Below are 26,628 nucleotides of genomic sequence, written 5' to 3'. Positions count from 1 at the left end.
TGGCACCGCTCCCCAGGTCCCTGCAGGCCTCGCTCTGTCTGTACAGGCTAGTGATAGGCATTCGCTGAACCCCAGGTCCTCCAAGCGCTCCTGTTCCACTGAACACTCACACAACTCTGAGATTGGCTGTTCCCAAAGGAGTTAGACACACCAGCTTGGTGGATTCTATGCAAGATCACCACTTAGCTTAACACACTTTGAGATATACAGTGAAAACAAGAAGAGATGGAAGTGATAGCGAGTAAGAATATCGGAAACAAATGGTTATTATATATAAAGCAAAATCGTAACACACTTTCTAGAGACTAACCTTAATGGGCAGGGCACTCCCCTATCTCCTACAAGATACCCCAAGTTCTGTCCCCAGAGTTTTCAACCAGTTTGGTTGAGACCCATTCTCATAAGATCAAGCCCACTCACCAATTTTCTTCACCAATTAAAGGAATAACTGGGGGTTCACCTAGTTTCAGAAGTTCATTGTCTTACCCATAAACTCCTGCTGGTTTTGTGTTTTCCTCCAGCCCTCACAATCTGTTAATTTGCATTTTGCTCAGACTGTAAATGGGCGTCTATTGTGTACCAGACAATTTGCAGTTTGCATGTTCCTGGCTAGAGAGAGAAGCATCTCCTTCCCCTGCCTGGCAGGAGTATGTGGGCCACCTTTTGGTGACCTGCCTTAACTCCCAGACCAAGGGAAGATCAGTTTTAGCATATACGCATCGCTCCTCGCATATTCTCCATATGTACCTCTTGCAAAGATTATGAGGATGAGCGTGACACATGCTTTCAGTAGCCACCTTACATAACCCCTTTTAGTGCACCCAGGGATCCCTGTTCCCCTGTATACTCCTGGGCCCTCTGCCAGTTGGCATCCGGAGGTCCTTGGGTCACACTGCCACACACACTGCAGTTTATTGGATGCAGGATCCTTCTCTTTCTGTCCTACAGGCTGACCCCAGTAAGTGCACTGAGATCCTCGGCCCAGGTGCCATGTTACTCAACTGAGAAGCGGGTGGAGAGTTAGCTATTTCGGGGAATGGGGAAACCCAATAAACTGCCCCCTCTAACACCTGTTCCAGCCATGTTGGGGCCTTTGCCCAGGGGCTGCTCCTAACCTTCCTCTCTTCCCTCTGCAGGTTCACCCTTTGCTCGAGCCAGCATCAAAAGTGCCAAGCTGGAAAACTCCACCTTTTTTCACAAAAGGGAGAGGAGGATGCGTTTCTATATCCGCCGAATGGTCAAAACTCAGGCCTTTTACTGGACAGTCCTCAGTCTGGTAGCACTCAACACCTTGTGTGTTGCTATAGTACACTACAGCCAGCCAGATTGGCTATCCGACTTCCTCTGTGAGTATGGCCAGCGGCCTGAGCACACGCTCCTTTCTTTCTCACATCCCCTCAGATGGTTCACTTGGATTGAGGAGTCCTCCTTTCCTCTCCTCGATGGCATGGCTGTTTAACTTCTGGTGCACCCCAGCCCTACAGGTGGCTGCATTTCACCACTGAGGGAGGTGTCCCTACTATGGACGGTTAAACAGCCGCTGTGCCCCACCCCAGAGCGGGTGACTGCTGTCTGCGCGGCACTGTTCTGTGCTGTTAACCAGCTGCCACACCCCCTGCACCAGAGGATTTTGGTGGGAACGGACAGTCTCCCTATGTGAGTGTCTATCAGATGGCAAAGCACTCTGTGATCCTTTGGGGTGAGGGCGCTCTAGGAATGGAAGGTTTCAGAGTAGCAGCCGTGTTAGTCTGTATTCGCCAAAAGAAAAGGAGGACTTGTGGCACCTAACAAATTTGTTAGTCTCTAAGGTACCACAAGTACTCCTTTTCTTCTAGGAATGGAAGAGATTATTAGTGGGTCATTCAGTGGGCAGTTTAATTTCTGGGTTTCTCTTAGTGGAGAGAGCAGCAGGGTGGGAGGGAGCTGGCAGGGAGATCTGGGCAGGTCTGAGCCATCTCTCTCTCTCTCACACAGACTATGCAGAATTCATTTTCTTAGGACTCTTTATGTCCGAAATGTTTATAAAAATGTACGGGCTCGGAACGCGGCCTTACTTCCACTCCTCCTTCAACTGCTTCGACTGCGCCGTAAGTCCGCACCTCCTTGCCCGCCACGGGGCCTGCAAGGGGTGGCTGGGCTCGCTTGCACCCGTTAAACCAGGAGCAGTTCCGTCGGGCCATATTCTGGTTTCAGTTACACCGGTGTAAATCTGGAGTATCTCCATTGAGCCCAATTTTGGTTTCAGTTACAACTGTGTAAATCTGGAATAGCTCCACTGGATTCTGTGATTTGTTACACCCGTGTAAATTCACAGTAGCTCCCTTGAAGTTGACTTCACTGAAGTTAATCGGGATTTACAGCAGTGCAGCTGTGATCAGAATCTGGCCTTGTGGAGTTAGTGTGGATTTACAGCTGCATGGGGTTGGAGGCAGGATTGTGTCTGTGTGCATTTGTACATGCTAATGGGTAGGTACGGGGGGGCAGGGTGGGAGTGCATGCACAGAGGTGAGCATTGGCAGGTGGGTGCGCACATGTGCCTGTGATCATGCGTGTGCCCTTGGGTACAGGTGTTGGAGCGCATGTGTGTGAATACACAGCCTGTCCTGAGCATGCTGCCAGCCCCTAGGTGGGAGAGGCTGGGAGGTTACAGCTCCAAGGGTCCCTGCACAGCCAAGGCCCAGGGTGTTTTCTAGGCCACTAATATGCTTCTTTGCTCTCGGGCAGGTTATCATAGGGAGCATCTTTGAGGTGATCTGGGCTGTCATGAAGCCTGGAACATCCTTTGGAATCAGCGTGTTACGAGCTCTCAGGTTATTGCGTATTTTCAAAATCACAAAGTAAGTTCTCTTGCTTCCAGTGTGTGTATGGGGGGGTGGGGGGGGTACGCTTAGGGTTGCCAACAGTCCCTTATTACAAGGGGCGTCCATTGCTTTTTTATTTCTGTACAACAAGATTGGGAGTTGCTGAGTGATGCAAAAAGCAGCAAGAAATACCCCCCAGAGTACTGCTTATTATTAACAATAATTATTAATTATAATAACAGTGGGAAGAGGGGTAGGGCAGGGGTGCTAAGAAAACAGTCTCTTATTTTTTAAATGCAATGTTGGCAACCCTAAGTTACAGAGTGTGTATGCTTGAGTGCATGTGGGTGTCCACATGCTCGTGTGTGTGTCCGTTTGTTGGTGTTCACCTTTAACTGTGAGCCCTAGGCTGTGCCATGACAGTATAAACATCTAAAGCAGGGGTGCACAAACTTTTTGGCCTGAAGGCCACATCGGGGTTCCGAAACTATATGGAGGGCCGGGTAGGGAAGGGTGTGCCTCCCCAAACAGCCTGGCCCCTGCCCCCTATCCACCCCCTCCCACTTCTCACCCCCGACTGCCCCCCTCAGAATCCCCACCTCATCAAACCCCCCCTGCTCCTTATCCCCTGACCGCCCTCTCCCGGGACTCCCCACCCCAAACCAGCCCCCCCAGGACCCCACCCCCTATCCAACCTCCCCCCCTGCTCCCTGTCCCCTGACTGCCCCAACTCCTATCCACACTTCCGCCCCCTGACAGGTCCCCTGGGACTCCCATGCCTATCCAACCCCCCAATTCCTCATCCCCTGACTGCCCCCACCCCCAGAACCTCCTCCCCATCCAACCACCCCCTGTCCCCTGACTGCCACCCGGGACCCCCTGCCCCTTATCCAATCCCCCCTCTCCCCGCCCCCTTACTATGCCGCTCAGAGCACCAGGAGCCAGCCACGCTGCCGCGCAGTCTCGAGCACCAGGGCAGGACGTCGGCTCTCGCAACCACGGTGCCCGGCAGGAGCTTGCAGCCCCGCCGCCCAGAGTGCTGGCGGCAGGGTGAGCTGAGGCTGCGGGGGGACAGCAGGGAAGGGGCCAGTGGCGAGCCTCCCTGGCCAGGAGCTCAAGGCCCGGGCAAGAGTGTCCCATGGGCCACAGTTTGCCCACCTCCGATCTAAAGGCACATTTGAGTTTGTCTCATGCAGCCAGCAAATAACACGGCAACAGACACAAACACCCAATCACACGTGTACATCTGCCCATCGATATGTGTGCACTTGTCTGCCGTCACCCGATCACACGCTGCCAGGGGCTCACCTGTGGTTCCTTTGGTCGCTCTCCACAGGTACTGGGCTTCCCTACGGAACCTGGTGGTGTCTCTCCTGAACTCCATGAAGTCCATCATCAGCTTGCTGTTCCTTCTCTTCCTCTTCATCGTCGTCTTTGCCCTTTTGGGGATGCAGCTCTTTGGGGGCCAGTGAGTAATTGGGGGGACCCTCCGAGCCAAGCCCTCAGCCAACCTGTTGCCTTTCCAAGATCCCACCAAGCTCTGGGACCGGACTAATAGTGAGCTGGTCCCAGCCAGTGCCCCTGTATCGCCTCCTGCAGAGAGAGGCTGGGACTGCAGTAGCTGGGAGTGCCTCCCGCAGCCAGCAGTCCTGCCCCGCTCCCCGACAGTGCCATCTGCTGGGAAAGGCTGGGACTGAATCAGACACTCCTGGCTAACTCTTTTCCCTCTGACATGGCAGGCAGGTAAGGGGGGGGGGGTGAGTAATGTGCCTGTGTGTGTTGGTTTGGTGTTTCCCCTGTGCAGGTTCAATTTTGACGACGGGACCCCTTCCACCAACTTTGACACTTTCCCAGCAGCAATAATGACAGTATTTCAGGTACGCGCTCCACCACTCATTCGCTGTCGCAGGCGGTTAGAGCTGGGCAGGGAAACAGGAAGAGGCATCACGGCGTGAACTTAGGGGAAAGGCCCACAAAGGGGAAGCGATTGTCATTCACTGTGTTCATAGACTCATAGAATATCAGGGTTGGAAGGGACCTCAGGAGGTCGTCTAGTCCAACCCCCTGCTCAAAGCAGGACCAATCCCCAATTTTTGCCCCGGATCCCTAAATGGCCCCCTCGAGGATTGAACTCACAACCTTGGGTTTAGCAGGCCAATGTTGTGGGCACCTATTGAACTCAAATGCCTGCTGAACCCTTTGGGAGGAAACACACTGGGTTAAAAGATGCCCCACTATTTCCATGATGGGTCAAGAAAGTTCCCAGGCCCCATTTCCAAGATTTCCAGTAAGCCATCCAGCAAAAACAGACTGCACCCACTCCCTCACCCGCCCCCATTTTGATGGTGCGATGTTCACCATGGCTCAGAGAGGGTTGGAGACCTGTCTTCCCATCTCAGGGTTGGTCATGAGGGTGGCGTGGGCCCCTGCGCACAGTCTGAAAGGATTCTCTGCCTCCTGTGGTGCCTTGTTCTTTTCCCTTTCAGATCTTGACTGGCGAAGACTGGAACATGGTAATGTACGATGGTATCAAATCTCAGGGCGGAGTCCATCAGGGGATGGTGTACTCGGTCTATTTCATTGTTCTGACCTTGTTTGGTAACTGTATCCTTTGCTCGGTGGCCCCAGGAGAGAAAGAAAGCAGGCTCTAGAGGGAATCCAACTCCTAGGTTCTAACCCCAGCTCTGGGCGGGGAGTGGGGGTCTAGTGCTTAGAGCAGGAGGGGCTGGGAGCCAGGATTCCTAGGTTCTGTTCCCAGTTCTGCCTCTGGCTTATTGTGCAACCATGGACTAGTCAGTTCCTCTCTCTGTGCCTCTGCGTCCCCATCTGTTATTTTAGGATAATGGCGACCTTTCCCTCAGTGGCGGGACGTTCCAGGGTTGTGAGGATTAGTGGACACCTGTGTGAAGGAGTGCTTTGGGCTCGTCAGTGAAGGGTGAAGTGGTGTTCCTTGTGGGGCTCAGACGCCCCAGTGATGGGTGCATTAGAAATAGCTAGCTGTCTCGGTAGGCAAAGGGAAGAGAGCGATTCTCTGGATCAGGCCTGGAGCAGCTGGAGCTTGGGGCTGTGAAACTAGTCCTTGGTACACTGGGCCAGTCCTTGGATGGGAGACCTGTAAGGAAACCCCAGGTGCTGCGGGCGCAAGCGAGCTCTGCATGTGCATCACAGACCACGCCCCCTATGCTGAGAGAGCCCTGGGAATATGCTGAAAGCCAGGCGTGGCTTGAGCTGGGGCAAGGATGGTTGCCCTTGGCCTCAGAGGTGTTTGGAGCTGGCTCTGCCTTGACTGGGTGACCAGATACCCTGCTGAACGTGTTTTTGGCTATCGCCGTGGATAACCTGGCTAACGCACAGGAGCTCACCAAGGTGGGAGCAACTTCCCTGGCTTGCCTGGCAGGGCCAGGGCCGGATGATCGGGAAGTGGGGGATTCAGGAGCCCTGAGATCTCAGAGCAGCCCTAGGGGCCCCTTTGGAAGTCGAACTTCCTTAGGGAGCGTCCTGAGGGCTGAACCGCGAGCAGTGTCCTCGCAGGGGTCAGCAACGTGTCCGTACACAGACACAAGTGTCCATGGTAAAAATGTTGAGGTCCGTGGGGGGTGCTCACGGGCAGCTCCCCACAAGCAGCTCCCCGTCCCTGCTGTTGCGGGTGGAGGCGCAGCCAGGCAGCTCTGCACACTGCCTCTTCCTCCCTCCCCAAGCACTGACTCCGCGGCTCCCAGCCCATTGGCCGGGAACCACGGCCAATGGGAGCTGCAGGGGCGGCACCTGCGGACGGGGCAGTGGACAGAGCCGCCTGGCCACACCTCTGCATAGGAGCTGGACCGGGGACATGCTGCTGCTTCTGGGAGCTGCTTGAGGTAAGCACTGCATGGAGCCTGCACACACAGACCCCTGCGCTCCACTCCCCTTTCCCAGTCCTGATCCCCCTCCCACCCGCTGAACCCCTTGGTCCCAGCCCGGAGCACCCTCCTGCACCCCACCCCCTCATCCTCAGCCCCACCCCAGAGCCTGCACCCCCAGCTGGAGCCCTCACACACACCCGCCCACCAACCCTCTGTCTCAACCCAGAGTCCCCTCCCTCACCCTGAACCCCTCATTTCTGGTCCCACCCCAGAACCCGCACCCCCAGCCCAGAGTCCGTACCCCCTCCCACACCCCAACCCCCTGCCTCAGCCCGGAGCCCCCTCCTGCCCCCCGCCAATGTCCATCACTACGTCCAGTAATTTTGTCAAGTGTCCATTGCGCAACATGGTGGTGCTGCCGCCTTGTTCTAGGTGAGGAGTGGGCTCGTGGCTCAGCTGCTAACACTGCTCTTTCCAGCGCAGGAGTTGCCCCAGCCCCTGGGCTTTCTGGCTAATCTTCCGTCACCTGTTTCCTACCTCTCGCCCCCGGGAGCTTGTTGGACTCCTGGCTTCCTTACGCAATAAGAGAAACACACTCCCCTGTCCGCCCCTCAGCCCCAGCCTCTCCTTTGCCCCAGAGAGACGCAGATCACACACTCCTCCCTGGAGTCCATGGGAGCGGTGGCATCAGGATTCCTCAGCTGTGTGTCCTAGGGCCTACACAGCTAGCAGCTAGGGATGATGTATTCTGAGAGGTTTTCACCTTCCTCTGAAGCAAACGAGACCAGCTACAGCTGGAGACAGGACACTGGTTGGGGTGGGCCCAGTCCTCCGAGGTGGTACAGAGAATCCTGTGTCTAAATGCCAGGCTGGTGAGCCTGGCTTTTGTTCTTGGGGTCTACAGATCTGGGGTGGGGAAGGAACTTCCCTTCCAGGTCAGATTGGTAGGACTCTTGTGGTTTTTTCGATTTCCTCTGCAGCGCGGGGTGCCCGCTGGGATCACTTGGGCTCATCTCACCTAATCCGTTCCCTGCCATTGCTGAGGCTCGAGCATTGGCAGAATTTGTTCCTGCCTGTTCTCCGTCCACAGCACACACCAGTTCAGGCTCTTGCGGGCTGGGATACTTCGGTCGAATCCCAGTTGCTGGGCTGGCTGTGCGGGTGCTGGTGGTGCCCTGTGCTAGCCAGGAGCTTACACCAGAGGAGCTGATGGTCCCGTGGTCTGACCTGGGGCTCCTGAATTCTCCCTTAGCTCGTGGAGCGGGAGGATGGGCATCCTCGCCTTGCGGCCACACCCGGCTGGGGAGCTGCAAGTATCGCCCTAGATCTTGAAGCAGGAGTCTCCTGGGCTCACAGGCGCCAACTTGGTCCTTTCCCTGGGGGGGCTAGACCCCTATTGCGCCCCAGGCCCCACCCCTGCTCCACCCCTTCCCCAAGCCCAACCCTGCCTCTTCGCGCCCCCTCCCCCACCCTGACTGCTCCCCCTCCCCTACAGAGCCTCCTGCCTGCCAGCTGATCCTTGGCAGGAGGTGTGGGGAGGGAGGGGGAGGTGCTGACAGAGGGGGACCATTTTTTCCCCGGGGGTGCTCCATCCGCGGAGTCAGCACCTATGCCTGAGCGGTTTGCCAAGGCTGCAGCAGGCTTGTCACCCTTTGTGTGGTCTCACACACCACCACCCCCGAAAGGGGGGGCTGAGTTACACACCAATGGTTCTGTCGCCAAAGGGACAGGGTTGATGGGGATCAAACGCCGCTAATGCTCACCCGTGTCTGTGCCTATCAGGATGAACAAGAAGAGGAGGAGGTGGCCAACCAAAAACTTGCACTACAGAAAGCCAAGGAGGTGGCGGAAGTGAGCCCCCTGTCTGCAGCCAGCATGTCTATAGCGGTGTAAGTGCCGTAGGTAGCGACACCGGCGGCCAGGGCACGTACCGGAGCCCTCAAGCTCTCTTGTTCCATGGCGCTGTGTCTGACCGTGGGCTGCTGAGCCTCGGCACTGGCTCATGTTGCAGGGTCTGTTCTCAGGACAGCTAGACACAAGGGGAGCAGGGCAGGGCGCTGGCTGTGGGAGGAGCTCCCGGCTACTCCAGTCCCAGCTCCTCCCAGCAGGGGGCGCCGTGGGGAGCGGGGCAGGAGCACTGGCTGTGGGAGGAGCTCCCGGCTACTCCAGTCCCAGCTCCTCCCAGCAGGGGGCGCCGTGGGGAGCGGGGCAGGAGCACTGGCTGTGGGAGGAGCTCCCGGCTACTCCAGTCCCAGCTCCTCGCAGCAGGGGGCGCCGTGGGGAGGGGGCAGGGCGCTGGCTGTGGGAGGAGCTCCTGGCTACTCCAGTCCCAGCTCCTCGCAGCAGGGGGCGCCGTGGGGAGGGGGCAGGGCGCTGGCTGTGGGAGGAGCTCCCGGCTACTCCAGTCCCAGCTCCTCGCAGCAGGGGGCGCCGTGGGGAGCGGGGCAGGGCGCTGGCTGTGGTGGGGGAGGAAAAGCAGCTCAATTCTAATGGTGTTTCAAGAATCTGTCCCTGTTTCGGCTTCAGGAAAGAGCAGCAGAAGAACCAAAAATCCTCCAAGTCTGTCTGGGAACAGAGAACGAGCGAGATGCGGAAGCACAATCTGCTGGCGAGCCGGGAAGCCCTGTACAATGAGATGGACCCCGAGGACCAGTGGAAGGTGACCTATGCCCGGGCCATGCGGCCTGACATCAAGACCCACCTGGACCGGCCGCTGGTGGTTGACCCCCAGGAGAATCGCAACAACAACACCAACAAGACCCGGCCCAGCGAGCCCTCCATGGAGCAGCGCTTCAGCCAGCAGCGGGCCGAGGATTTCCTGCGCAAGCAGGCCCGTTACCACGAGCGCTCGCGGGAGTTTAGCAGCTCCCGCAGCTACGAGCAGCCTGATGCAGAGGGTCTTGAGGCCCGACGGCAGCGCGGCGGGAGCAAGGAGGCTGATCTGAACCAGGACGGCACCTACCGGGACCTGGACTATCCCAGCCAGGCTCAGGAGAGCAGCCAGGAGCAGGGTTACCGCGACAGCGCCTCGGAGCGGATCAGAGCTGTCGACCCCCACCGCAGGCACCAGCGCTGTCAAGGGGGCAGCAAAGAGAGCCGCAGCGGGTCGCCCCGGCTGGCCGAGGGCGAGCGGGATCATCGGCGGCACCGGGCTCACCGCCGGATTGGAGAGGAGGGCGGCGGGGGCAGGGACGAGGGCAGCAAGGTGGAGCGGCGACTGCGGCACCGGGAAGGGAGCCGGCCCTCCTGCGGGAACGTGGAGGGTGAGCAGCCCGACGGGGAGAGACGTCGGCGCCACCGGCATGCCGCGCAGTCCACCTATGACACCGGCGGCAAGAGGGACGACAGGGAGAGGCGGCACCGGCGCAGGAAGTGAGTGGGGGCGCCTGGGGGTGGGGTGGGAGGGTCCCCGGGCACGACAGCCGCCAGGGATCGATGAGGCGGGGGGGGGGACGGGGCTGGGGGGAATTGGGAACTCTGCCCCCCGATCTCCTCGCTTCTGTCCAGAGGATTGGAGGTGTACCATGGGGGAGGGGTGCTGTGGTGATCGGAAGCCAGATCGGAGTTATTTCAGAGACAGGACCCCCCCATTTTCAGAGTGCAGGGCCCTCGCTCAGCCAGCAGTGGGCACAGGGCTGGGGCTGGAGAAAGGGGCCAAGGAAGGACCAAGGGGCTGGGAAAAGGGAAGCAAGGGATAGAGCCAGCTGGCTCCCCGCTCAACAGGGGTTGTATCAACTATCAAGCCCAGGGCCCTTCGCCTCCCCCTCTCTGCTGGGAGCATTTCAGACAGGCACCAACGTCTTCTTGGCCACATCCTCCTGACGCTTGTCCTTCTGGGAACTGGGCTGAGATCCAAGAACTGGTTCCATACAGGCCAGCGAACGGCCATCACAGATGGAGGTGATTGTCAGTCATTGACCAGCACTGCCCCAGCAGTCAGCCAGTCCCGCACCACCACCCTGGGGCCAAATTGGAGCTGGTGCCCCTAGAAGGGAAGGTCCCATGTCCCATTCCCTGATCACCTGAGCCAGCAGTTCAGTGGGGTCATAGCAGCAGGCTGTTTAGATTGTTCAGAAGGGAGACGAGGCCTCCTACTCCCTGGCTCTGATCTGGGTCTTTTCCTTTGGGTTGCTGCCGTAGAGAGAACCAAGGCCCCAGCCCAGTGCCCGGCCCGAACCTCTCCACCACGCGGCCGATCCAGCAGGACATGGGGCGCCACGAGCCACAGGTGGCGGAGGACATAGACAACATGAAGAACAACAAACTAGCCACCACGGAGCCCTCGATCCCCCACAATACCAGCCACCTCCAGAGCCCAGCCAAGGTGGGCCACCATGCCAACTGCATGGCCATCCGGGCATCCCACAACCTTCCTGGCACCCTGGGCCAGCCGCCCCCCAGCTCCCAGAATGCTGCCAACCGCCAGGCACCCAGCAACCTGCCCCAGCCAGGGCCCCCGAAAACCCCCGAGAACAGCCTTATAGTCACCAACCCCAGCACCCAGAACAACCCAGCCAAGGCTGCCAAGAAGCCCGAGCACACCACAGTGGATATCCCAGCCACCTTCACACCACCCATCAACAACACCGTCGTGCAAGGTAGGCACTGGGTGGGGGGTAACTCAGGGCAGCGCTCGATCCGCCCCCAGCATATTCGCCACGGGGCAGCGCTCGATCCGCCCCCAGCGTAGGCCCTAGGGGAAGTGGGACTGCTTAGTGCAGTGGTTTTCAAACATTTTCAGACTTTTTGACCACATCTTGAATACTGCAGGCAGATGTGGTCACCCCAATTCAAAAAAGATCTATTGGACTTGGAAATGGTTCAGAAAAGGGCAACAAAAATGATTAGGGGTATGGAGCGGCTTCCGTATGAGGATAGATTAATAAAACGGGGACTCTTCAGCCTGGAAAAGAGACGACTAAGGAGGGATGTGACGTAGGTCTATAAAATCATTGCTGGTGTGGAGAAAGTAAATAAGGGAGTGTTATTTACTCCTTCTCATAACACAAGAACTAAGGGCCACCAAATGAAATTAATAGGCAGCAGGTTTAAAACAAACAAAAGGAAGGATTTTTTCACACAACGCACAGTCAACCTGTGGAACTCCTTGCCAGAGGATGTTGTGAAGGCCAAGACTATAACAGGGTTCAGAAAAGAACTGGATAAATTCATGGAGGATAGGTCCATCAATGGCTATTAGCCAGAATGGGCAGGGATGGTGTCCGTAGCCTTCTGTTTGCCAGAAGCTGGAAGTGGGTGACAGGGGATGGATCACTTGATAATTGCCCTGTTCTGTTAATTCCCTTTGAAGCACCTGGCACTGGCCACTGTCAGAAGACAGGATACTGGGATAGATGGACCTTTGGTCTGACCCAGTATGGCCGCTCTTATGTTCTTACGTGTGGGAGTGAGATCCGTGGGGGCATCTCTCCTGAGATTCAGGGCTGGTCCCAATTTAGAGGGAGTAGCCCATGCCCATTAGATGGGACCTCTCGAAGACAAATCAGCCCTAAGGGATCAGAGCTCAACCATAGACCGAAACAGGCACCGGTTTGGTGGGTCAGTGCTCCAAGAGAGTACAGAGAATTCTCTGGCTAGATGCCTGGCTGTGGGTCTGGCTCACATGCTCAGGGTTGCCCGATCTGGGGTGGAGAGGAATTTCCCCCAGGTCAGATTGGCAGGGACTTTTGGGGGTGGGGGGTTCACCTACTCTGCTGCATGGGGCGTGGGGCACCTGCTGGGTCCCTCTGGGCAGGTCTCTCCTAATCAGTTCCCTGCCATTGCTGAGGCTTCACACACTGGGAGTGCTTGTGTGTGTGTCTCCCCTGAGCTCCCCTTCCTAAGGAGGGTCAAGGAGCTCTCTGGCCTTAACCCTAGCACCACGCATGGGGAGGCAGCATGCTGTTAGCGTTAAAGAGCCAGGCAGCACAGGGCCCAAGGGGCGCCCCCAGAGCCATCTCCCCATCGGCAGCACTAGTCTCAGGTGACCTCTGCCAGGCCTTGGTCTCCCTGCCCGTGCCTGCAGGGATGACACTCACTCCCCTGTAAGCTGGCAGGAAGGCAGCAGCTGTGCCGTGTCTGGTTCCAGGGTCCCAGGTCAGTGCTGACCACTTCACTTCACTTCACCCTTCTTTCCTGTGCAGTGAATAAAAATGCCAATCCAGACCCACTGCCAAAGAAGGAGGAAGAGAAGAAAGAGGAGGAGGATGGCGAGCAGGAGGAGAATGGGCCCAAGCCCATGGTTCCCTACAGCTCCATGTTCATCCTCTCCACCACCAATCCGTGAGTACAGCTCTCGTCGGGGCGGGGAACTGAGCCAACCAGTGCCCGCGGGCAGACGGTGGGCACATGCCAGGAATGTCCTGGCTATTAGTACCCCTCACCCCTAAGTGAGGGAAGCCAGCCAATGGGCATCCAACCCTCCTGTGTTTGAATTCCCTGCTTCAGACTTAGGAATGAGCATCTGGCCTGCGGGGGTGGGGGACCCCGGCAGCATGCGTAGCTGGCCAGGTGCATTGTGGGGGTTTGCGCCTTACTCTGAAACATCAAGCATTGGCCATGACTGGGGGTCAGCTATTGGCTTTGTGAATTGTGATCCTGATCTGGTGTGGCAAGGACGGGGGATTGCTGGCCCAGAGGGGCCCATTGGTCTGCTCCAGGGCGGGGGGTGGATACCAGGCCAGAGGGGCCCATTGGTCTGCTCCAGGGTGGGGAGGTTACCAGGCCAGAGGGGCGCATTGGTCTGCCCCAGGGTGGGGGGACACAGTGAGTCTGGGTGCCATGTGCCGTCTTTGCCTGGCCCAGGTTCCGCAGGCTCTGCCATTACATCGTGAACCTGCGCTACTTTGAGATGTGCATCCTGATGGTGATTGCCATGAGCAGCATCGCGCTGGCCGCTGAGGACCCCGTGCAGCCCAATGCTACCCGGAACAACGTACGTCCCACCGCTGAGCTGAGCCCGCCCTACCCCAGGGGGGCTGAAGGCTTCTGCCCTTCTAGGCAATCCAGTCAAAACCTATCCCCCAGATGTCATCACTGCCTGGTGGCCTGTGAACCGTGGGTTCAGGCTTCTCAGACCATTTTCTAGGCACTTACACCACAGCTGACACTTCCTGGGCTCCTTATTGGCAGTCTCAGGAGAGAGGCCAAGGACAGGCCTCCACAGGACACAGAGACTATAACAGGGTTCAAAAAAGAGCTAGAGAAGTTCCTGGAGGCTAGGTCCATCAATGACTATTAGCCAGGATGGGCAGGGATGGTGTCCCTAGCCTCTGTTTGCCAGAAGCTGGGAATGGGCAACAGGGGATGGATCTCTGGATGATTCCCTGCTCTGTTCGTTCCCTCTGGGGCACCTGGCATTGGCCACTGTCGGTAGACAGGATACTGGGCTAGATGGACCTTTGGTCTGACCTATTGTGGCCGTTCTTATGTTCTTAACACCCCTAACAAGGGATCTCTGCATCATGGCTGAGGCATATTGGTGGGGGTGGCATATGGGGGGAGCTTGCCCCCGCCACACCGGCTGTGCCCTCCAGTCTCTAGGGGTGCCAAACTGGCAACTTTCCTCAGGTCTAAACTGACGCTGAAAGCTAGAGAGGCAATGCCTGGGGAGTGAACAGAAAGCAGGCTGCCCCGGTGCCAGTCTTCTGGCAATGGAGCCCAGCACTCGAGGTGCAACTGTTAGCACCCGCCCCTTCCCAAAGTAAAACCAAAGGCCTCTCCCCTTCCTCTTGCTTTTCTGCAGCACTGCAGCTGTGCTAAAGTAGGTTAGGAGGGAGGCAGCCGGGAGTGAGAGCTCCATAAATCACCACCCAGCTCTCCCGCCAGCTGACACTGCAGTTTCCTCTCTGAGAGCCACGCTGGCCAACTCCCGCATGCATGGGCCTGCTGGAGAGAGCAGAGTGAAAGAATTAGAGCAGCATCCCCAAAGGGGAGGGGAAGCAGGTCTCAGCCAAGTCCCGTGCCTCCTCCGCTTTCCCCTTCCCTGCACGCAACTTCTGCAGACCCTGATGAGCCTGATAACAAGCTGGTGTGTCTCCAAAGGAGGGCTCCTAAAGCCTTGTGTGAACTGAACACAAAGCGTGGCTCTGCCTGGCGCTAGTATGCAGCCCCCTCTGGGGTGGGGCACAGGAGCTGTTCAACAGCCATGCAGCAGCACCTCGCAGGGATCACTCACGCACCATGGAAGTTCACCCCTTTCTAAGGTGGGGCACAGCAGCTGTTTAACAGCCAGGTGCCAAAGTAGCAGAGCATGACGGGTCAGGAAGTGAAGAAGAATCCTTTATCTGCTTGGAACTGCTGCAGGAGGAGTTTGAGGGAGACGGAACAGAAAGGACCCATGTTGCAGTCTGAGTAGGACACCTGGGTTCCCACCTGGCCACTCGCTGGGAGTGCCCGGGTTATCTATGACCACAGGTTGCACCCACCCTAAATTTTTGAGTGGGGACCCTAAGGCCACGGGGGGGGGAGTGTGAAAACCCCATCCAAAGGCCATCCCCATGGAAGAGTGATGGGGGAAATGGGGAGCACCCACCAGAGACCCGTGGGGAGATGCAACGCCTGCATCCATAGGCCCTGCTTTGGTCCTGGAGGCCAAGCACTAGGCAGCACAGGGGTTGGGAATGGGCTATCGCTGGTCTGAATCTGGGCCGTTCCCCTTGGAACACTTACTTAGTGGCTTCTGCGTGCTGTGACCCTGGTGGATCTCAGACAGCCTCCCCAAATCACTCCTGGCCCCCTTGTGCCAGCATCAGCTGGGGCTCCTGGACTGGCTCGGCCGGACCCTGGCTGCAGTGTGATTAAGGCAGCGTCTCCTCCTGCCCTGGGGTGCTAGCTAGAGGAGCCAGAGGGGCATTTGAGATCCTCCCTCTCTTCTCCCCCAAAGGTTCTGCGCTATTTTGACTATGTCTTCACGGGCGTCTTCACCTTTGAGATGGTCATTAAGGTGAGTCTGGCAGGGACCGAGGCCTGGGCCATATCGCGGGGTGGGGTGGATTTACCCATAGCAGCTGGGGCAGGAGAGATCTCCACAGTGTCTGACCCAGCCGCCAGCCCTGTGGGTTCCCCCGGTGTTGCTGCAGAGAAAGGATGAGCTCATCCTCCCACGTTACCACCCTAGGTGGGGATCAGTGTCACGGGGCGGACGCTGCCCTGGAATCCCCTGTGTTAGCAGCTCCTCTAATTCCTAACAGCTTGTTTCTCATCCCACCCCTGGCCAGGATGGCCAAGGCATCCTTCTGCCGTTAGCCACAGAAGGCACCAGGCCAACAGCCCATCAGTCCATTAAATACAGCCCTTGCCCCCTCCCCCCCCAACTCTCTGCATGTATGGACCACCTGTCAGTTGTTCCCCGGGGGGCCTCCAGCCTGGGAGGAGGGGATGGAGTGGCCCAATAGGTCTGGAGCCCCATCTTGGAGCTTGTCCATTCCCCGTCACCAGGACAGGGAAGGAGTGACTTGGAGAGGGAGAAGCTGAGAGAGGAGACTGGTCCCTCCCAGTGGCTCTGCCGGCATTTCCTTACTGCGCAGCTGTTGGGGGATGAGGTGTGCAGAGCTGGAAGGGTAGAACTTGCCGTGAAAAAAGCTAATGCGGTCTTGGGATGCATCAGGAGAGGTATTTCCACTAGGGATAAGGAGGTGTTAGTACCATTATACAAGGCCCTGGTGAGACCTCACCTGGAATCCTGGGTGCAGTTCTGGTCTCCCATGTTTAAGAAGGATGAATTCAAACTGGAACAGGTACAGAGAAGGGCTACTAGGATGATCCGAGGAATGGAAAACCTGTCTTATGAAAAGAGACTCAAGGAGCTTGGCTTGTTTAGCCTAACCAAAAGAGGGATGGGAGGAGATATGATTGCTCTCTATAAATATATCAGAGGGATAAATACCAGAGAGGGAGAGGAATTATTTAAGCTCAGTACCAATGTGGACACAAGAACAAATGGATATAAACTGGCCACCAAGAAGTTTAGACTTGAAATTAGACGAAGGTTTCTAACCATCAGAGGAGTGAAGTTTTGGAATAGCCTTCCAAGGGAAGCAGTGGGGGCAAAAGATCTATCTGGCTTTAAGATTAAACTCAATAAGTTTATGGAGGAGATAGTATGATGGGATAAGATGGTTTTGGTAATTAAATATTCATGGTAAATAGGCCCAATGGCCTGTGATGGGATGTTAGATGGGGTGGGATCTGAGTTACCCAGGAAAGAATTTTCTGTAGTATCTGGTTGGTGAATCTTGCCCATATGCTCAGGGTTCAGCTGATCGCCATATTTGGGGTCGGGAAGGAATTTTCCTCCAGGGCAGATTGGAAGAGGCCCTGGAGGTTTTTCGCCTTCCTCTGTAGCATGAGACACAGGTCACTTGCTGGAGGATTCTCTGCTCCTTGAAGCCTTTAAACCACAACATTTGAGGCCTTCAATAGCTCAGACATAGGTGAGAGGTTTTTTGCAGGAGTGGGTGGGTGAGATTCTGTGGCCTGCGTTGTGCAGGAGGTCAGACTAGATGATCATAATGGTCCCTTCTGACCTAAATATCTATGAATCTATGAAACTTGTGAGGGGAGGGCAGGTGTGGGGCAAACCCATAACGGAGGAGTGGAGGTCTGGAATCCAGCCCAGGAAGGGCTAGGCAGGGTAGCAGCAGAGGGATGCCTGAGGCTGTGCAAAGGGGCACGCTGAACACCGGATTGACCCCTGGAGAACTCAGGGGTGGGGGGATCCTGTGTGCAAAGGCGGGACTATCTGCTGAGGTGGAGGCAGGGATGGAAGGAGCCAGGGGCAGGCCACCAGGGCCCCATCTCCTTCATGTGACAGCAGGGCTGACTTACGAAACGAAGCACCCCAGGAAGCAGCAGCAGAGAGTGCTGAGGAGATGGGGGCCCTGGACAAGGAGCAGGGAGCTGGAGACCAAGTTCCCCCTCTCAGTCACTGAGGGCTCTCAGCAGTGACAGGGTTTGCCTCTGGGTTAGTTTGAATTAAGCTTTGAATTAAGAGCAAATTGTCCCTTAAAGCCCAGATGATGCCAGCTGCTGGGTAGCTCTTGTCCCTCCATCTGGCTAGCAGAACAGGCCCAACTCCTTCTAGACTCAGGAGACTTGGTCCCAGCCCTCCCCTGAGTAAGTCACATCCCCACACCGTGCCTCAGTTTCCCTCTCTGTGAAAGGAAGAAAGTGGGATGGCCCCTGCTCTGCTGAGCTCATTGGGACCTGGGGCTGAGCAGAGCGAGGTGCGATTGGAAAGGGGAGCAGCCTTTTCACCCTCAGCAGCAGCCTGCACAGAGCGAGCCGCCTTGCGGCCCTCTGCCTGAGCTTTGCTCCCTGCCACAGATGGTCGACCTGGGGCTGGTCCTTCACCAAGGCGCCTATTTCCGGGACCTGTGGAACATCCTGGATTTCATTGTGGTCAGCGGAGCACTGGTGGCCTTTGCCTTCACGTGAGTTACTTGCTGGAGCTCTCTCACTTGCACTCCTCCCCAGACCCGGCTCCTGGCTCGTTGCATGACAGGGCACCCCCATTCGCTGCCAACCCCCCCAGCCAATCACAGAGCATGCATGGAATGGCGGAGCAACCTCCCCACCAGCTTGGGATGCCCCTAGCATGTGGAGCTGCTCCCAAGGTCCAGATAATGTCTGTCCATCCTAGCCATGCAGTGCCCACAACCGAGGCCTCGTCCGCAGGACAAAGAAGCGTGGTCCTGAGCAGGAGCTCCCCGAAAGGGAGGCTGGTGCACGCAGCCCCAGTCAGGCCCAGCGCTGTTGGCTTCGGGAGCAGGATTCTCAGGGCCTTGCACTATGATGCCACCCAAGCCATTAGCACAGTGATATTCCGCTGCCACCCGAGGACTGGCCCAGCAGATCCCTTACTGAACAAAAGCCATGGGGCAGCGAGGCCCAGTTTGGAGAAAGGGTTTCTCTCTGCTAGTCCGAGCCCAGCAGGAGCGGCTCAGTAAATCTGGAGTGCCAACTCCTGGGTGAGCCTCAAGTGCAGGACTGGGGTCTCGTAGTTAGAGCAGGGTGGCTCCTGTTACTTTCCTCAGCTCCGGGAGGAGAGTGTGGTCCGGGGTTAGAGCGGGGGGGGAGCGGGTGTCTGGGAGTCAGGACTCCTGGATTCTAGCCCTGGCTCTGGAAAGGAGTGTGCTGGGGTCATTAGAGCACTTCTGGGTTCTCCTTCCCAGCTCTGTGACTGACATGGCGGGTAACGCTGGGCCCCGCTGCTTGTCCATCTCTCACGTGCTGAGAGGATGCTGGGCCCAGTCGCTCCAGGCAGGTTGTGAGAGCCAGCCCATCCGGGCGTGTACAGCTAGAGAAGGCGAGCACGGCACCAGTTCCGGGGATTACGAACTGAGTTTCCAGTGTTGATTTGCTCAGCCCATGAGCAGCTTCTGTGCCCTGGTGAAGCAATGCACAGGGGTCAGCAGACGGTGGGGTCAGTGGTTATTACAGGAGGATGGATGTAAACAGACACATGAGCCAGCAGAGCCCTCAGGGTCCTGGTGGGTCATCTCCAGCCCCCCTGTGCCACCCCCAGTGGCGAGCTCCCCTGCTGCAGGGAAACAGCATGCTGAGCAACCTCTCTCATGCCTGCCTGCTGGGACCCCTGAGCGTCGCTGCTAGTGGGCATTGCCAAAGGGTCCAGCTCCCAGCGCCCCCTGCACCCCCCGAATGTGCATCTCCCCCGCGCATGCCTGGCGCTGTCCCACCGATTGATCCTCCCCCCTGCATGGTCTGTGCTGGGAGGCACGGGGGCTTCCCCCACCATTCCTGACCCTCTGTGTGGAGCTGGGCAAACTGCTGGGGCTGTTGGACAAGCCGTCCCTTTTCAGGGCCTGCCGTGCCCGAGGACTGGCCGTGTCAGGGCATTTGATGCTGCCTTCTCACTTGGAGGTCACGAGAGCAATCGAGGCTGGGTTGGTAATGGCCATCAAGTGGAGTGCCCCAAGGGTCGGTCCTGGGGCCGGTTTTGTTCAATATCTTCATAAATGATCTGGAGGATGGTGTGGATTGCACTCTCAGCAAATTTGCGGATGATTCTAAACTGGGAGGAGTGGTAGATACGCTGGAGGGGAGGGATAGGATACAGAAGCACCTAGACAAATTGGAGGATTGGGCCAAAAGAAATCTGATGAGGTTCAATAAGGATAAGTGCAGGGTCCTGCACTTAGGACGGAAGAACCCAATGCACTGCTACAGACTAGGGACCGAATGGCTAGGCAGCAGTTCTGCGGAAAAGGACCTAGGGGTGACAGTGGACGAGAAGCTGGATATGAGTCAGCAGTGTGCCCTTGTTGCCAAGAAGGCCAATGGCATTTTGGGATGTATAAGTAGGGGCATAGCGAGCAGATCGAGGGACGTGATCGTTCCCCTCTATTCGACATTGGTGAGGCCTCATCTGGAGTACTGTGTCCAGTTTTGGGCCCCACACTTCAAGAAGGATGTGGATAAATTGGAGAGAGTCCAGCGAAGGGCAACAAAAATGATTAGGGGTCTAGAACACATGACTTATGAGGAGAGGCTGAGGGAGCTGGTATTGTTTAGCCTGCAGAAGAGAAGAATGAGGGGGGATTTGATAGCTGCTTTCAACTACCTGAAAGGGGGTTCCAAAGAGGATGGCTCTAGACTGTTCTCAATGGTATCAGATGACAAAACGAGGAGTAATGGTCTCAAGTTGCAGTGGGGGAGGTTTAGATTGGATATTAGGAAAAACTTTTTCACTAAGAGGGTGGTGAAACACTGGAATGCGTTACCTAGGGAGGTGGTAGAATCTCCTTCCTTAGAGGCTTTTAAGGTCAGGCTTGACAAAGCCCTGGCTGGGATGATTTAACTGGGAATTGGTCCTGCTTCGAGCAGGGGGTTGGACTAAATGACCTTCAGGGGTCCCTTCCAACCCTGATATTTTATGATTCTATGATCTGATGGCCTGTGTGTGAGATGAGTCTGAGGGGTCTCAGCCCTTTCCCCAGTGGGACCAGACACCCACTTCCCATCCATGAAACACCATTGCCGGCGGCCTTAATTGGATGCCTCATTGGCACAGAAGCCAAAATGGGCCACAGAACCTGAGCTCCCTGGAGAGGTTGGTCCTTTGGGTTAAGACTGTGAGCATGTTAGCCCGGCAGGGCATGGAGAGGGCATGCCCGGTGCTGAATGGGAGATCAGGAGACAGCAGTCTCCAGGGCTGTTCATCATCAGTGAATCAGAGACACCTTCCCAGCTGGTACCACTGGGCACGGCCAGGGTTCGGACCAGAGCCCAGTGGTCTCGATGCATCCCCCAGGCTTCAGGGTCTGTCCGTTCCCTGGGGAAACCGAGGGTTTGCAGGGTTGGTGTGCCCTGGCCTGTGCAGGAGCAGGGAGGGGAATGGAAAGTTCAGGTTGTGAATGCTGTGTCCCCATCCAGGACTAGCAGCCGAGGCTGGAGGCAGCTGCCACTGCAGTGAGGTGAGGCAGAGAGGGGGGCCCCCGCTCGTTAAATATCCTGACTCTAGAGAGAGTTTGTTCTGAACTGGGCTGAAGCAGAGCTCTGGCACCTGGTTCCCCTTTCCCCCACCCCGGAGTCATGCCTCTGGAGTGACACTGATGTAGATGAGAGTCAGGGCCATCCGTAGCCTTGCACCCTGGTCCCTGGGGGCTAGCTTGGCTGGTGCGAAGGGGCCTTGGGGCAGGCACAGCCATTCCCTTCCTCCCAAAGAGCACCCTCCACTGCAGGGAGCCCGAGACTGGCTCTGCCGTCTTCACCAGAGGCCCATGTCCACGGTTCAGGGAGATGTAGAGGAGGAGGGAGGGGCAGAAGAGAAGAATGGGTGGCTAGGGCAAACCTGTGCCCCAGTGGTTCTGTACCCCTGCAGTAGCCCATGGTAGTTGTAACGGCAGGGATGTGGGCTGGGCTAGCCCAGAGGCCTGTAGTAGTGGCTACTTCAGGGTGACCCTCCAAAGCATGCCGACCAGGGAGATCTCCCCAGACCTGCCTTTTTCCCCTTGAACTTGAGGCCGGGTGGTATGACCAGCATGCCTCTAGGAGTGTTTGGTGAAATCATGGGTGGAATCCATTGTCGGGGGGGGCATGAACTGGGCAGCAGCTGGGCTGTGTAATTTCGGGGAGTGGAATGTGTTGGTGGGGCCAAGACCCATTTTGCATTTAATCCATCAAGCAGCAATGCAGATATAGGGAAGAATGGGTTTTAAAGGGTTAACTGAACATTTCAGACCCATCCGAAAGGGCTCTGGGGTGGGAGTCGCGTGGGAATCTTTTCCAGCCAGTTTGCTCACCCCTGCCGGAGAGGCTTTTCCCCCATGGGTTGAATCCACCCGCCTTTCCCCCTAAAGAGAGCTTTCAGCTTTCCCCCTCCCCACCTTGCTCCCCACTGTTAGCCTTGTTTATGTCACATGTTTCGTGTCAGTTTCATAAGATTCCATCACCAGCCTAGAACCAGTTTGAGCCAATGTTTGAGCCATTTTGGTAACACAAGCGAAGTATCTCTATTGATGTTCTGCTGTGCTGCATTACGGTCTCACCTGGTTGTGTATTCTGGTCTCCTCCGTACCACATTAGATCATGCTGCTGCATCAGTACCAGCCGTCCCAGGGTCTCGACAGCTGGATTCTAGCTCTGCCACAAGCTACTCTCACCACGGTTATTCTGAGCTGGGCTGGTGACAAGAGGCCTGAGGAGCTGATTGCTACACTTGGGCTTGCTTTTGTATGTGATGCCTGGCCCGATTCTCCTTCCACACGGGCAGAAATCCAGGGTACCTTCACTGAAGTCAGCGGAGTTACACCAATGTAACTGAGAGCCGAGGCTATGTCCCCAGGGGGCCAAGAGCTGGTGTCAGTAACACAGCTGTATTGAAGTCAATGCAGCTCTGCCGATTTACACCACCCTCAATTTATTTGACTTCACTGGGAGCTTTTCCCAAGTAAGGCGTGAGTAAACCTGGAGTAGGGAGTGAGTAAACCTGGAGTAATGAATTCACAATTTGGTTAGTTATCCTCAGTTTATTTTATTTCACTAGTAGTTCTGTTGGAGTAAGGAAAGGCCAAACCCAGAGTAAGGGAGGAATGAATGCTGGGTAAGGGAGGAGTAAACCCTGAGGATTTGTCCTCTCTTCATGATTTTAAAGCTCATCCACATGCAGGGAATCCTCCAGCTGTTGGAAAATGCCCTGTTTGGTACCAGAGTTTGGATCCAGTTGTCAAGCCTTGACCTGGCTTTCAGGTTCTCCTGACACCAGCATCCTGACCTTGCTCAGCCCAGCTTGGTCCATCAGCTCAGTCCATCTCCTGGCCAGGAGGTGAAAGAGGGGGAGCTTGAGTGAAGCTCTGAGCAGGGCGCTGGGGGTTCCAAGAGCAGTGCCGGGGTGGGGACAACCCATTTGGTGGTTTTTGTTGGGGTGCGTCTCGTGTGTTTTCTTTCTGATTGTCACTCACCTCTCCTTGTCTTTCCCCTTTCACTGCCACCTGACACAGGAGCAGCTCACGGTAAAGTCTCTCTCTCTCTCTCGTACACATTCTGCCTATGTTCTCTTTATTTCCCTGTGTTCATGATCATGCGTTGCTTTGAATGGGAGGATCTGTCCATCACTCGTTTAGGTCGGTTCTTGTCATTGGCCCCTCTGCTGGACACCCACCCAGATTTCTCTGTCCCCCAGGCATAAGGCACCTTGTTGCCTCTGTCTCGGTCCTGTGCTGGAATGGGGTCTCCCAAAATGGGACAGTGGGTCCCCTCTAAGGAAATGATTTCCTTGTACAGAATACTGTGTTGCCTTTCGCAGCATTGTTCCTGTGAAACTCAAACCTGGTGACCTTATACTGAGAAGAGGGAGTGGGGTCCAGTGCTAAGGGCGGGGAACTGGGAGTCAGGGTGCCTGGGTTCTTTTCCCAGGAGAGAGACTTGCCAAGTGTCTGATAGTTATCTGGGGAAGCTGGGAGGCAGAATGCCTGTGTTCTGTTCCCAGTTCTGGTAGGGGAGTGGGGTCTAGTGATTAGAACATAGGGAACTGGGGCTAAGACTCCTGGGTTCTATCCCCAGCTCTGCCACTGATGTGCTGTGTGATCTAGGTCAAATGAGTTTCTCTCTCTGAGCTTCACTTTTCCCTTCTCTGAAATGGGGATAATACTGATTGACACCCCCCCCCCCGCCCAGTGGTTGGTGTGAGGGTGAAGAATGAACGTTTGCAAAGTCCCTTACAGGGGCTAGTGATGGATAAAGTGTTGTTCTGAGCAGCAGGGCAGCTCGCAGTGAGTAGCAGCAGTGAGAAGCCCTGTGGGAAAATCACCAGTTCCCCATCAGCTTGGCATGAAGCAGTTCCACTCCAGCCCTCCGGGCTGGGGCTGGCTTTGGGTGAGATTGTGGCCCAGCTCTCCGCCGTCCCATATACCGGAGGCACCCATGATCATCGTGTAGCCCCTGTCCCAGGCTGGGACTCAGGCCCTGTGTTATTGGATTATACTACATCCAGCACCTTCTGGACTGGATCTGCCCATATGGCCCAATCAGTGCTGGGGAGAAGAGCAACTGAGAGTGCCCAGCAGTCTGTGCTGAGATCTGGGGCTGGAAGGAGTTCCCGTCCTGCCCCTTCTAGGGACCGAGCCATTAGTACACGGGTTCTTAGGGTGCAGCTAATAATAAATAGGGACTTTTCCTATCACCAGACATCGGTCCCATCTGCCAGCCACAGCACTCCTAGGTTCTGTTTGGCCTGTGCTGTTAACTCCCGAAGTAGCCTTAGGTAAGTTGCATAGCCACTCTGTGCCTCAGTTTCCCTGTCTATAAAATGTGGATAATGAGGCCTCTGTGAGGAATGAATTTGCTGGGTCTCAGCCTTGTTCCTAGTGGGACAGATGTCTATGGCCCCAAACCACTCCCCTCACAATCAGCGATCCCTGTCCCTTTTCATTGGCAGCCTCGCCAACAAAGCCAGGATTGAATGGGCCATGGAGGCTTCACTCCCTGCTCCCCACAACAGGGATCACAATTGGCAGGGTGTGCATGGGGAAGCTGCCTGGCTTGTACCCGTAGACAGGATATGTTCAGGCTCCAGGGCCCACGCTGAAGCCCCTTCCACTAGTGGTATAAAAAAAAATTGTGTGTGTGCAGCGAGGGGCGGGTGATTAAAGAAATTTCACAGTGGGGAAAACTACTGAATAGATCAGACTGAATTCCCCCTCTCCCTGGATGTGACCCACACCATTGCTCTTACGGTGGTTGCCGTTTACCACAGCTGCTTGTAAGAAGTGGGGACTATGTAGTTTAGTGGTTAGTGCAGGGAACTGGGAGCCAGGGGCGTGGGGGTGTGTTCTGGTGGTTAGAGCAGAGGATCAGAAGCCAGGACTCCTGCGTTCAGTTTGCGCCTGTGCCACTAATTCCTGAAGTAGCCATAGGTAAGTCCTTTCCCCACTCAGTGCCTCAGTTTCCCCATGTGTCAAATGCGGATAATGATACCGACCTTGGTAAAGAGCTTTGAGGTCCCTGGATGAAAGCTGCTGTAGAAGAGCAAACACCTGGTGAAGGGCCCCTCCCCGCTCCCTAGCAGAGGAGTTCCTTCTTCCTTGCCTTTTCTCTTTGTGGAAGTGTCTGCAAAGCACGGTTTGGTAAGTTCTGCTGGCTCTGTGGAAATGACTTCTAAGACAAAGAACGAGGTGGTTGTTCAGACTGCGGCGTTTCATCATTGAATGACGACGTCCCCGTGAGGAGAATGAACTGGGTTTTTCTAGTAGGAGTCAGAATTTTCTTTCTAGTGGGGTGCTGGAGTGGAGGTGTTCCCCAGTCCTGGATGCCACCCATCAGTTGGGCAAACTAAATCACCCTACACTCCCCTCAACTGTGGGATTTGTGTGGTCAAGACTGCTCACTGTGGACCAGCACATAGGGTGACGCCAGCCAGGACAGACTGGGAGCTAGGCAACCAGAGAGAAACACAGGGTCTGTCTATGGATGGATGGAAAGACATCATAGGTAGGTAGGTAGAGTGGATAGATAGATAGGTAGAGTGGATGGATGGATGCATCCATGGATGGAAAGACACGATAGGTAAGTAAGTAGCATGGATGGATGGAAAGACACCATAGGTAAGTAAGTAGAGTGTATGGATGGATCCATGGATGCATGGCTAGTTAGAAACTGCGGATACATAGGTGGAGAGACAGAATACATTAAAAAAATAGATTAGGGTTTTGAACTTCACCTTCTCTGGGATAGTGAGGAAAGGGCCAGCTTGGTGGTGTGTGATAACAGCACCTCCGAATGGCAGCTGATGAGTGCAAGAGGTGAGAAGGAGACAAAAGGGCTAGGGATGGCCCAGGCTTGTAGATGAGTCACTTGGGAGTGACCCAGTAACCCAGAGTCTCCCACCAACAGATGGGTGCCCCGCGCCCAAGGGAATGGACCTCCGTGAAGAACCCTGTGTCTAGAATGGCACAAGGGGCCTGGGCCTCATCGTCCTTCTCTCTCCCCATTCTCCCACCCCCACCCAACGTGTCTCTACAGAGGCAGCAGCAAAGGGAAGGACATTAACACCATCAAATCACTGCGTGTCCTCCGTGTCCTCAGGCCCCTGAAAACCATCAAGCGATTGCCAAAGCTCAAGGTAGGTGCAGGGATGGTTGAGAGCAAATAAAGGAGTTGTGGCTGCCTGAGGGGAGTGGCAGGGGTTTGCAGGAGCAGGTGGGGGGGTCAGAAAAGGGGGCTGGGAGACAGAAGATTAGGTTCTAGTCCCAGCTATGGGAAGGAGTGGTGTCTAGTTGTTAGTGCAGAGTCAGAACTCCTGGGTTCTGTTCTTGTTTCTGGGAGGTCTCGTGGGGTAGAGCAGGGGACCTGAGGACCAGGACTCCTGGATTCTATCCCCAGCTCTGGCACGGCCTTGCTCTGAGACCTAAGTGAGGCTAATCTCTGCGCATTTAACCCCTCAAAAATAGGCAGCCAGTTCCTAATGGGCCAGGTGGACCTGACTGCAGAGCGCCATGCTTGGGAAAGGGGCTGTTTTCTGGATATGT

At 56.1% G+C, this 26,628-nt stretch overlaps 1 protein-coding gene across 15 annotated transcripts in view; it reads left to right on the top strand.

Moving 5' to 3' along the window:
- CACNA1A (calcium voltage-gated channel subunit alpha1 A) overlaps positions 1-26,628 on the top strand; it is a 196,745-nt gene that overhangs the window by 115,765 nt on the left and 54,352 nt on the right. For all 15 annotated transcript variants that reach the window (XM_075121670.1, XM_075121669.1, XM_075121664.1 and 12 more), the window contains 15 exons: positions 1,137-1,346; positions 1,975-2,087; positions 2,725-2,837; positions 4,138-4,269; positions 4,606-4,678; positions 5,288-5,405; positions 6,100-6,167; positions 8,426-8,532; positions 9,170-10,015; positions 10,784-11,241; positions 12,787-12,925; positions 13,448-13,577; positions 15,528-15,587; positions 17,969-18,075; positions 26,123-26,222. In XM_075121670.1, the coding sequence (XP_074977771.1) occupies positions 1,137-1,346; positions 1,975-2,087; positions 2,725-2,837; positions 4,138-4,269; positions 4,606-4,678; positions 5,288-5,405; positions 6,100-6,167; positions 8,426-8,532; positions 9,170-10,015; positions 10,784-11,241; positions 12,787-12,925; positions 13,448-13,577; positions 15,528-15,587; positions 17,969-18,075; positions 26,123-26,222 (2,774 nt within the window). The remainder of the gene's footprint in view (positions 1-1,136; positions 1,347-1,974; positions 2,088-2,724; positions 2,838-4,137; positions 4,270-4,605; positions 4,679-5,287; positions 5,406-6,099; positions 6,168-8,425; positions 8,533-9,169; positions 10,016-10,783; positions 11,242-12,786; positions 12,926-13,447; positions 13,578-15,527; positions 15,588-17,968; positions 18,076-26,122; positions 26,223-26,628) is intronic.

This window comes from Caretta caretta, chromosome 20 (assembly GCF_965140235.1).
Source record: "Caretta caretta isolate rCarCar2 chromosome 20, rCarCar1.hap1, whole genome shotgun sequence".
Classification (NCBI taxonomy): domain Eukaryota; kingdom Metazoa; phylum Chordata; order Testudines; family Cheloniidae; genus Caretta; species Caretta caretta.
The sequence above is the reverse complement of the archived record's forward strand: the minus strand, read 5'-3'. Positions and strand labels throughout refer to the sequence as shown.